Raw genomic sequence first — 12,810 nt, 5'->3', positions numbered from 1 at the left:
CATCCTCCAATTTTCCTTGAATTCGACTTGTCTTCGCTTTTCGAGCTAATATATTGGATGCTTCCAAAATCTAAGTTTTAATTTTTAGAAAAATTCACTATAATTTATTAATCCGAACTTTCAGCAATTTACTCTCAATAATCCCAAATTACGTTAATTAGAGAGCACTATGAACTTTTGGGTTGATTTTCTTCCACTAGATCGATTAACCAGTGACTTAAAGAAAGGGTGATTTTCATTTTGTAAAAGCAATGTGTGATGTGTCACAACATAATTGGTCCAAATTTTTTTTGTAAAAAAAAGATAAAAAACAATTAAAAACCCTTCCCAGCCAGCTACCAACCTTCCTCCCCTTAGCCCCAACCCCCAGCCCGACTGAAATTCGACCGCCCGCCTCCCCTAGCAATCGATAACAGCCAATCGGCCCTTCTCTACCCCTAAAAACACTCTGGCGACCCACCTACACCATTAAAACCACCCCCCTTCCCCCATCCCCCAAATAGCCCCTATCTTCTTAGGTCGATGAAACTGCCCCTCCTCCCTTCCCTTGTCGTTGAAACGACCGATTTTTTAGCTCCCTCAATTGGAGATTATTGCCAAGAAATTAAATGAAGTTGTGTTACTCAAGATTTTTGTGGTAGATTTTTTTTTCTTACAAAAAAAATAAATAAATAAATGGTAGTTAGTTGTTCTCAAAGTAGTCATTATAATGGTAGTTGTTGGTAAAATTATCTTAAATTTTCACAAAATTACCCTATATCTAAAGTATAACACTCCCTTCTTCACTTTTTATTGGATACGTTTTGACTTTTACACGTTTGTCAATACACATATTTGATTATTATTCATTACATACTTTTTAAAATTATAACGATTGAATATTAATAGAGCATTCGTTGAGATGAATCAAACATGATCTCACACGACTCTTTTACTTTCGTGAGTAAATTTAAATATTATTTAATTCCCTCTATCCCAGAATACATGACACAATCAATATTGCACGCATGTTAACGCAATACTTTGAATTTATTTATATATAATTAATTATTATGAAAATTATTTTAAAATTATATTTTGAAACTTTATATATATATACCTATTTAACAATATTTTATGATAAAATAAGTTTTTATTATGTTAGTAAAAAATTATGATCAAAACTAATACATAAATAGTGAAAAAAGTCTAACGTCTCATATATTTTGGGACGGAATGAGTATTATGAATAATTTTTAAAATCTAAATAACATAATCAATAAAAAGAAACGATTGAAGTATTATGAATAATATTCAAAATCTAATAATAACCAATAAAATACGGAGGGGTACCCTACAAAATTTATCATCCTAAAGTTTTTGTAAAAAAAAAATCATCCTAAAGTAAATGAAACACTTTACTATACATTTTGTTGATACATAACATTATTTTACCTTTAATAATTTTGATCATATATTTATAATAATTAGTTGATACTATGAAATTTTATGCAATGTATCAATTTTTTGTGCATATTATTTATAGAATTCAAGCTCCTAACAAATTATGCTGATTAAAGTGATGCGCACTTTAAAAAATGGAGGGATTATTTTTTTTTGCATTAAATGTTTGAATTTATAATAAAATGATTTATTATAATTGTAGTTATAAAAAGATATCTTAATGAATGTTATTTTTTTCATAGTAATAGTTTATATTAAAGTTATCAAAATCAAGATTTCACTTTGAATTGGAAGGGATTTAGATGTGTATGTGTTACTGATGATAGTAGTTGTTTCAAAAGTTTTCTTACAAGTTTTTATTTCTTACATGAGAAGGTTTTTCTTGTTTTAGGCTTGAAATATTTTAATTATGCAATTTTATTATGACAATAATTATTTTTAAGATATAGGAGAATCGAGTGAGATGATTTTTAAGTGGTTGATAATTTTATTTAGTATGTATACATGTATGGACTTTTTAATATTCTCATAGTATCTTATTAGGTATTTTATATACTTTGAAAATTAAAGTGTCATCATTATAAGAAGATTATGATTCTTGGATTGTTTGATAAATTCTATTTAATGACATGTTTACAAGCATGATAAGAAATGATAATTTAATTATGAGATGATACATTTATGAAACATGATTATTATTGATTTCTCACTCATAATTATAGATTGATACAAATAAGTCAATTTAATACTCTTCAATAGAATGAGATGAATCAAAGAAGGATTTCAATGTAGAAGTGTAATTATGCACATTTTGTGTATGTCATAACCATGTAATAAATTGATTAATCACGAAATAAATTATCACATATAACTATTTTAAAATATAATATTCTAATGAATAAATCACAAAAGAAATTCAAAAGAGGTGTGTGAATAGTGAAAAGTGTAAATAATGCAATTAAAATAACTGATGAAATACTTAACAAATTACGTAAAATTATTTATTAATTAAAAAATTACATAAATATTTATAATTATAAAAACAAATGATTTATTCAACAAAAGTATTATCATTTTGCTCCGGGCCACTAGAATATTAGAAACGGCTATGACTACTACACGTCTACACTAGATTGTCAAGAATTCAAGATCTAACCTGTAGGCAGACAGATAGTAGGCTGCTTCAATGGAGGAGCGAAAGCTCAGAGTCAGGGCCTCTGAAAGTACGAAGCCAATTGCCTGCTTCAAGCATTCAATGGAGAATTTCGAGTGCCAACTGCCAAACCCTGCAATTATCAACCCACAATCAGTAAAATTTGATTGACTCAATTTCAAAATTCGAACGATTGACTCATTTATCAACCCACAATTATCAAAATTCGAAGAACCCTAAATTGAGTATATAGTGTTAAAATCTGACAATTCATTAATTAAATTAGGTCAATAATTACAGAAAAAGAAGATCTAACCTTTGAGATTGCTTCGGTGGAGGAGAGAAAGCTTAAAAGCCCCTTCAATGGAGATTTTGCGAGTATGCTTGATGCTTCAATAGAGGAGAGAGAGAGAGAGGGGGGAAGCGTGTTCTGTTGTTTTTTCGGGAATTAGGGCTTTCTGGGTCTTTGGGACTTGGGAGGAGAGAGAGGCGTGACTAATTGTTTAAGTTTTTTTTTTCCAAAAATAAAAGTGTGTCACCAGATCCAAAATGACTATATGTGGATCCGTCACTGCCCTATCGACTACCACCACGAGTCCACAATGCACGACACCAGTTACTGCTACACATACATGATAAATGCAGAATGAATGAGAGCTCTTTCCCTCAATAATGCTCCCAAAAATTGTAATTCCATAAATGCAGCCATTCTTTTACAAATTCCCATTATACTGCCCACATCATCATCTAAGCATTAATTCGATTTTTGTTCATCCGGTTCAACCCAAAACCGCCATTTCAATTAGCGGTTTCCAAATGTGAAAAACCGCTAACTGAAGTAGCAGTTTTCCATTTTATGTAAATAAAAAAAAATTTATTGAAATAAGCTATCAAATCTACTATATTCAAGGGACAAATTCAGAAGAACATATTGAAATTAAGCTATATGATTGATAATACTCCAAATTAAATCAAACTAAAAAAAATCAAATCTTATTTTTGTTAGATCTTACATATTGTAATTATAAAAAATCACACTATACATTATTAACCTAGTGGCGGAAAAGCTTGTGACGATGAGGCAGCGGTTCAGCTACGGTGGTGATGGCGATGGCACAACGATGGTGGTGATGGCGGCACTACGTAGCCCATAGCAGTGATTAAAATTTTAGGGTTAAGAGAGAGAATTGCAAGATAAGCAATTTCCCAAACTTAATTTATCTATGCCCAAATTGATTCAAAAGCCCACTAACCAACAGGTTTTGAGGATGATAAGAAGCAATAAATAATGAAATTGCCAAATAAAATTTGAGCAAGGATTAGCAATGGAGAATGATGGAACTTTGGTTTGAACGGCAGGAGAGAGAAAGAGATGATTGACTTTTTACTTTTTTTAAAATGTACTAGCATAATTATTATAAGGTGAAAACCGCTACTTCAAGTAGCGGTTTTCCTATCTAAACCGCTATTTGAAGTAGCGGTTTTGTGATAAAATCGGACAAAAAAATATAATTAATTGAACCGCTGACGTGGACAGTATATTTGGAATTGATAAAAATGTGGCTGTATTTGTGGAATTACAACACTTCTCAACATTATTTTGGGAAAGCACTCGATGAATGAATGATAATAAATTCAATAATCAATATAAATTAAATAGAAAATAAGAAATAATAATCAATATTAATTAAACAAAAATTATAGGGCTCAAATACTCAACTCAATTAGTCAAATATCCGGTCACAACTTTAGTTTCTAGAGGAAAAATCCCCAAATCGGCTAATCAAAACAATCTTCAATTTCTAATCGGCTAATCATATTAAAAAAAAATCATCTGGGACTTATAATGAAGACAATACTATAACAAAACACAGTTAAAACCAATCTTCAATTTCTTGAGGAAAAATCCCCAAATTGTAAAGTAAATTAGCGAAATGAAATTCAACTATTTACCAAAAAAATCCCTAAATCGTAAAGTAAATTAGCGAAATGAGACATTAAATCAGCGATTTACCAAAAAAAATACATTAAATTAGTGAAATGAAATTCACTGACCTCGGCGAAATTCAAGGACGTTAGACCGTTGGACTGTCGGTGTCGGAGCACCTGATGCCTGGCTGATGACGCGTTGCCTGGGGATTTAGGATTTTAGGGTTAGGGTTTTAGTATTTGGGGGAATGAGGAAGTGTAGTGTTCTGTGTGGAGAATTGAGGAAGCGGTACAAAGTGGCGTATTTCAAAGGCGCCACCGCTGTGGCTGGGCGGCAAGCCCAGACGCCAGCCCCCTGGCTCCGGCGGCCTGATCTGACGCCACCACCAGGGGGTGGGCGTCCTAGCCAGGAGCCCCTCCCTTTTCCGATTTTTTTTTTTATCTTTCTTTGTCTAATATTTTTTTTTTTTGAAAATCAGAATTTTTGTGTTAATTTTAAATATTTTTGTTTTATGTGTTAATTTTTTTTATGTGTTCATTTTTATTAATGTGTTATTTTTTTTATGTCTAGTATATATATTTTTTTTAAATCAAAATATTTTGTGTTAATGTTTAATTTTTTTTGTTTTATGTGTTATTTTTTTATGTATTAATTTTTTTGCATGTGGTAATTCTTTGTGTTAACGTTTAATTTTTTAATTTTTTTTAATGTGTAATACATTTATTTTTTGAATAACATAATTTTTTTGTGTTATTGTTTAATTTTTTGTGTTAATTTTTTTTATGTGTTAATTTTTGATATGTGGTAATTTTTTTATGTGTTTATTTTTCTATGTGTAATATATTTTGTTTTTGAAAATCAGAATTTTTTTTGAAAATCAGAATGTTAATAAATATTGTTTGTTAAATTTTTTTATAAGGGTTAGTAAATTTGTTTTTATTTTTATTTTTTATGTTTATAAACATGACGATATTTTGTAAGTGTTGGTAGTTATTTTTCTAAATTTTTTTTGTATGTTTATATTGTTAGGTTTTTAAGTAATTCTAGAACAAGAACTACTTTAACAATTGTGGGATCAAAACCTAACTATGTATAATTGATAATGACTTATACAAAAACCCAAATACAATTCAATGTATTACAACCAAACACCAAATTACTAAAGAATTACAGAAAATACAATGAAAAACACTAGTTGTGAAAGATAATGTACTTGCCTCTACTCCAAGCTTTAACAATCAACATGAATATGAGAAATCGGTGACCACTTGAGTCTCAATCCTTGACACACTGACTTAGGCGTATGAATACATTCCTAAAGAGTTTAATTTCCCCCACAAAGGTGTTTGGGTTTGATCCGGAAATACTCTTTGAGATACAAAAGTCAGCCCAATTGTTCTTTGCACTAAGAACCAAATTGATGATGAATAATTCACAAAGAAGACTAAAATCAAGAAGATTTCCCACCAAAGTTTGAAATTTTTTTGAGAGAAATAATGGAGAATTACTTAGGGAGAATAACAGAGAAAAGTTCTGTCTCTCTTTTTTCTATATTGAAAAACCAAGTCTTTAATAGAGACTTAACCGTAAAAAATTCGCGAAAAACAGATGGCGCGGGCGCTCCACCAGGAGGAGCGGGCGCTCCTCAAGGTGGAGCGGGCGCTCCTATAGTAGGAGCGGGCGCTCCTCTTCTGGAATCCTAACTTTCTGATTTTCCAGAAAGTTGACGCGATTTTGTCGCGATTTAGGCGCGGTCGCGCCTAATAGAGGCACGGGCGCTCCTCCAAAGACTTGCCAGATTTCCAGAAACTTATCGCGATTTTGGCGCGGTTTCATCGCGGGTCGCGCCTAGCTAGCACGAGCGCGATCAAACAGTAGAGCACGCTCCACTTCGACACTCTAAATATTCCAACAATCCTCCCCCATTTAGAGTGTCCCTTTAAACATTCTCCAATTCTATCATTTAGCCACATCTTATGCATCAATGTTAATGTCCCTTCGGATTGAATTAACACCTAGTACAACACACTTAACGATGATCATATCCTATGATTTCCATACGGATTGAATCACACGGATATATCCAATCATTCGAAGGTGAAGTACACATAAGACAAATCGAATTAATCATCACTTGACACCTTTAAACAACCATGTGTCCGTATCTTTCATAAGTTCATCGAAGTCTATATGTCCATCTAGACTTCTTGAAGCGGCTAAACTTCGAATTTATATAGGTACGTTCTCATATACGTAAATGTGCCCTTGTGACAAGACACTTACATTTAGAGCTTCTCAACTCTAAATCTTTGAGAACTTTAAATGACGCTACCTTACACATCACAAGTACCATAGCAATATGGGTCATCAAATATTGCTAACAAACAACAAAATTGCAATTCAACCACATTGAATCTAAGACTTGATGTTTATTCAAGCGTTAGATTGGGATTCACAAATTTGTGTTTTTGGACATAAACCCATTCCATTCATAGCAAATATGATGGAATGTCTTGGCATTGCCTTTGTAAAGCAATCCGCCAAATTCATCTTTGTTGGAACATAGTCAAGACTTATGACCCATCATTGATAAGCTCTTTCACTAGGCTATGCCTTAGTGAAATATGCCGAGACTTACCATTGTACACTTGACTATAAGCCTTTATCAATGCCAAATTGGAATCACAATGGATTGCCACCGGTGGCATTGGCTTTGACAATAAAGGCAACTCTATCATGAGATTCCTCAACCACTCAGCTTCTTTACTAGCTGATGCAAGAGCTATAAACTCTGGTTCCATAGTGGAATCAGCGATGCAAGTTTGTTTCTTGGAAGACCATGAAATGGCACCTCTTCCAAACATAAATAACCCAACCACTTACAGAAGAGTCATCCTCTTTGTAAGTGATCCAACTAGCATCCGAAAATCCTTCTAAAACCGAAGGAAATCCACTATAAGATAGACCATAGTCTAACGTACCCTTAAGGTACCTCAAGACCCTCCTTATTGCAAACCAATGCTATGTACCCAGGTTACTAGTAAATCTACTTAGTTTTCCCACAGCCAATGCAATATCCGGTCTTGTACTAGTCATGGCATACATCAAGGATCCAATTATCCTTGAATATTCCAATTGGGAAATTGTTTTTCCCGGATTCTTAACCAATTTGACATTTGGTTCTATGGGGGTGTTCACAGGACACTTATCAAACATATTGAACCGTTTGATCATTTTCTCAACATAGTGAGATTGACTTAGAATAAGTCTTCCATTGTCCCGAATTATCTTGATGCCTAAAATGACATCCGCCTCCCCCAAATCCTTCATCAGAAAAGATGAGGATAAGAATTCCTTGGTCAATTCTACTTGTTGTAGACTTGTACCAAAGATAAGCATATCATCAACATATAGACAAATGATGACACCATGACCTTTGTCATCAAATTTGCTACATATACACTTATCAGCTTGATTCACCTTGAATCCAAAGGAAAAAATTGTGTCATCAAACTTTCGATGCCACTGCTTTGGTGCTTGTTTAAGTCCATACAAGGACTTAACCAATTTACACACCTTATCTTCTTGTCCTTCCAAAACAAACCCTTCGGGTTGTTTCATATACACTTCTTCCTCTAGATCTCCATAAAGGAATTCCGTTTTGACATCCATTTGATGGATTACTAGATTATATACCGAAGCCATTGCAATTAACAACCTTATCGAGGTTATTCTTGCAACCGGTGCATAGGTGTCAAAATAATCAACACCATGCTTTTGCCTAAAAGCCTTGGATAACCAATCTGGCTTTAAATTTCACTATGGAGCCATCCGGTCTCCTTTTCCTAGTGAAAATCCACTTGCAACCAAGTGGTTTGCAACCGGAAGGTAAATCCTCTAAGACCCAAGTGTTATTTCCCATGATGGAATCCATCTCATCATTTATAGCCTCTTTCCAAAATGCACTATCTTGGGAAGAAATTGCTTCACTATAAGTTTTTGGGTCGCTATCCACATTGAAGCAATATGGAGTAGTGGAACTAAGGACATCCCTAGATCCTTCAACCAAATAAATTATGAAGTCATCTAGAGGATTCCTAATTTTCCTTTCTCTAGTACTTCTCCTCAATTGAGGAGTTTCAACATTCTCATTATCGAATGTACTTTCATGAGTTTCAAGTTGATCATTCAACTCTACTATCTCCCTATCATTGGCACTAATTTGTAGATATTTCGGTCTACTCATTGATGAAAATTGGTTTTCATCAAAAATTGCGTCTCTTGACTCTATAACTGAATGAACAGATATATAGTCATTTTGTTCTATTACATAGAACCTATAGGTTTTGCTATGCTCAGCATAACCTATAAATATGCAATCCAAGCCCCTTTCACCGAGCTTTCTTTTCTTGTTGCCGGGAACTCTTACGATAGCCCTACAACCCCAAACCTTGAGATACTTCAAGTTTGGCTTTCTTTTGTACCAAAGTTCATAAGGAGTAGATTCTTTTCCCTTTGTGGGAACTCGGTTAAGAATGTGACATGCTGTCAACATTGCTTCACCCCAGAACCCTTCACTCAAACCTGAGTAAGATATCATGGAATTAACCATTTCTTCTAGGGTTCTGTTTTTCCTTTTAGCTACACCATTTGATTGTGGTGCATAACCAGCTGTAGTCTCATGAATTATACCCAAATATTGGAAATAACTTGGATCATAGTATTCCCCTCCCTTATCAGTTCTAATTCTCTTAATAAATGAATCTACTTGCAATTCTACTTCCCTTTTATAAATATCAAACTTAGTTAAAGCTTCATCTTTGGAATGCAAAAGATACACGTAACGAAACCTAGAATAATCATCTATAAAAGTTACCATGTATCTTTTGTTCCCCAAAGAAGGCGTACTATGAAAATCACACAAGTCACTATGGATTAGTTCTAAAATGTTAGAACTTCTCTCAACTCTCTTAAATGGAGTTCTAGTGATCTTGTTCAACATGCAAGTAGAACACTTATTAGGAGAAATATTACAACATGGAATCAATTCTTGTTTGGACATAAACAACATTTTATTATAATTCACATGTCCTAATCTAGAATGCCACAAGTCAAATAAACTTAAATCAACATGATTATCACTTGCATCAACATTCAAACAAAAATCATCAAATCCATACAAGTCTTTCAAAGAAAGCTTAAATAATCCATTACATAAATAACAACGACCTATGAAATTTGTTCCTCTAGTAATAATACACCTATTAGCTTCAAACACTAGTTTATAGCCAAGACTATTCAGGGAAGGCCCCGATACAAGATTCCTACTAATATCCGGAGCATACAACACATCCCTAAGAATGATTGCATTCCCCGAACTAAACATTAGTTCTACTTGTCCTCTACCAAGGACCTTGATGGTCGAATTGTTCCCCATAAAGAGATTTTCTCCATCACCAACCTTGTGGAAGGTTTTGAACCAATGCCTCATCTTGCATACATGCCTTGAAGCCCCCGAATCAATCCACCATGAGTCATCATCTTGCACCATAAAAATGTTAGGATCCGGTGCATTTAAATCCAAACCGGAATTAAATTCAACCTCATGAATTGGATTACCTTTGGTGGGTTGTTCCTTGCTAGTGCTAGCATGGCCCTCCTTGGCTTTTTCCATCCTTTTCTTGTAAGAAAAGCAGTCCTTTTTGCGGTGACCAACTTTACCGCATTCCCAACAAGCAAACTTGTTATTGTTTGCTTGCTTCTTGGACTTTCCCTTGAAAGAGGTATTATTCTTTCTCTTTCCACTAGTGGAAGCACCAGTTTTTCCTTCCTCTACCAAATTAATGGTAGATGAGCTAGGATTCCCATCCTTAGCACTTTCCATGGCTCTTATCCCTTCTTCAACTTAAAGATGGGTGGCCAACTCGGACAAAGACATGTCCTCTTTCTTGTGTTTAAGCTCATGCTTAACACTTTTCCAACTAGTAGGCAACTTGTCAGTTATACTTGAAACAACAAACAATTCATCCATAGAAATACCATGTTGTTTCAAGTTCCCATAGATTCGTTGTAATTCATGAAATTGGTCCATTATGGACCGACCATCAACAAACTTAAAATTATTAAAATTACTTACTAAAAACTTCTTACTTGAAGTATCTTCAGCCATATATTTCCCCTCCAAAGACTCCCAAAGCTCCTTAGCCGACTCCACATTTTGATAAACATCAAAAAGATCGTCCTCCATACCATTCAAAATATGACCACGACAAATAAAGTCATCGTTGTCCCATTTTGACCTTTCCCGAACATCTTCCAAGGATTCATTCTCATGTTCACTAGGCCTTGGAGTACTAATGACATAGGCTACTTTCAAAGATGTAAGAAGAAAGTACATCTTCTTCTTCCATCTCCGAAACTCCACACCGTCAAACTTCTTGAGTTTGACAAAATTTGTGGTCAATTCTTTCACACTAGACATGCTTGATTACTTCTAAAACTTTAAACTCTTTGGATTGTTAGGTTTTTAAGTAATTCTAGAACAAGAACTACTTTAACAATTGTGGGATCAAAACCTAACTATGTATAATTGATAATGAATTATACAAAAACCCAAATACAATTCAATGTATTACAACCAAACACCAAATTACTAAAGAATTACAGAAAATACAATGAAAAACACTAGTTGTGAAAGATAATGTACTTGCCTCTACTCCAAGCTTTAACAATCAACATGAATATGAGAAATCGGTGACCACTTGAGTCTCAATCCTTGACACACTGACTTAGGCGTATGAATACATTCCTAAAGAGTTTAATTTCCCCCACAAAGGTGCTTGGGTTTGATCCGGAAATACTCTTTGAGATACAAAAGTCAGCCCAATTGTTCTTTGCACTAAGAACCAAATTGATGATGAATAATTCACAAAGAAGACTAAAATCAAGAAGATTTCTCACAAAAGTTTGCAAGATTTTTGAGAGAAATAATGGAGAATTACTTAGGGAGAATAACAGAGAAAAGTTCTGTCTCTCTTTTTTCTATATTGAAAAACCAAGTCTTTAATAGAGACTTAACCGTAAAAAATTCGCGAAAAATAGATGGCGCGGGCGCTCCACCAGGAGGAGCGGGCGCTCCTATAGTAGGAGCGGGCGCTCCTCTTCTGGAATCCCAACTTTCTGATTTTCCAGAAAGTTGACGCGATTTTGTCGCGAGTTAGGCGTGGACCGCGCCTAATAGAGGCGCGGGCGCGCCACCTGGAGGCGCGGGCGCTCCTCCAAAGACTTGCCAGATTTCCAAAAACGTATCGCGGTTTTGGCGCGATTTCATCGCGGGTCGCGCCTAGCTAGCACGAGCGCGATCAAACAGTAGAGCACGCTCCACTTCGACACTCTAAATATTCCAACATATATATTTTTTAATTTTTTGTAGGTATCACTAGGTCGTCATGGTGCGGGGAAGAATATAGACCTTATTAGTAGAAACTATTCGATGGAGAGGTCAGGGCCTAGACATGTTAGATCCCGTGGTATTTCGGCCTCAGCTCGTAGAGAACGGGTTCACCGTCGGGATGAGGATGAAGATGATGATGGTGAGGAGGAGGAGGAGGAGGAGGAGGAGGAGGAGGAGGGCGCATATGAGGATGTGGACGATGGGAGTGGACCATATGATGATTACGGTCCATTAGTCAGAGGCTTGATGACATGTACGAGACGCATATGGTAGAGGTGCGTAAGGGTAGGGATGGTAGATTTGTTAGTAGATCTGGCACATCATCTGCGTCCACCATGTCTGGGGTAAGCTGAAAACAGTCGAGGGCCATTAATGATTCTTGGGTTGTTAGGGGTTAGGTGCCCGGGGGGCCTGTAGACGGGAGTGTGATTCCTAGCTTTCTAGGACACATAGCTACCCGTATTTGGGAGGACCAGGAGAGGGCTTTGGTGACAGGCTTGTTGAAATGTCATACCCGGGAAAAGACTTGTAAATTTTTTAGTACATGGGCTGAGGCTTGGCCGGTGGAGAGCGAGATGTTCGAGCGACTGCAGGGCACTGGGGTGAATCACCTTCCTGCCACCATGCACGATAAGATTGACTCTACGCTGATCACGACTTTTGTTGAGCGATGGCAGCCGGATACGAAGTATTTCCACCTTCCGTTCGGTAAGATGACGATCATGTTGCATGACGTCGAGGCCATTCTTGGGATTCGCGCAGAGGGTAAAAGACTATATGATGCGACTGATGCGGATCAGACAGATTTGCTAGCGGAGTTGTTGGCAATGG

The 12,810-nt window shown here is 35.4% G+C and overlaps 1 protein-coding gene across 1 annotated transcript; it reads right to left on the bottom strand.

Moving 5' to 3' along the window:
- Positions 1–10,431: 10,431 nt before the first annotated feature.
- Positions 10,432–11,007, bottom strand: LOC110738321. Its single transcript, XM_021918684.1, has one exon. The coding sequence runs from the start codon at positions 11,005–11,007 to the stop codon at positions 10,432–10,434; it is 576 nt and encodes a 191-aa protein (XP_021774376.1).
- Between the last annotated feature and the right edge of the window lie 1,803 nt (positions 11,008–12,810).

This window comes from Chenopodium quinoa, unplaced genomic scaffold, assembly GCF_001683475.1.
Source record: "Chenopodium quinoa cultivar QQ74 unplaced genomic scaffold, ASM168347v1, whole genome shotgun sequence".
NCBI lineage: Eukaryota > Viridiplantae > Streptophyta > Magnoliopsida > Caryophyllales > Amaranthaceae > Chenopodium > Chenopodium quinoa.
The sequence above is the reverse complement of the archived record's forward strand: the minus strand, read 5'-3'. Positions and strand labels throughout refer to the sequence as shown.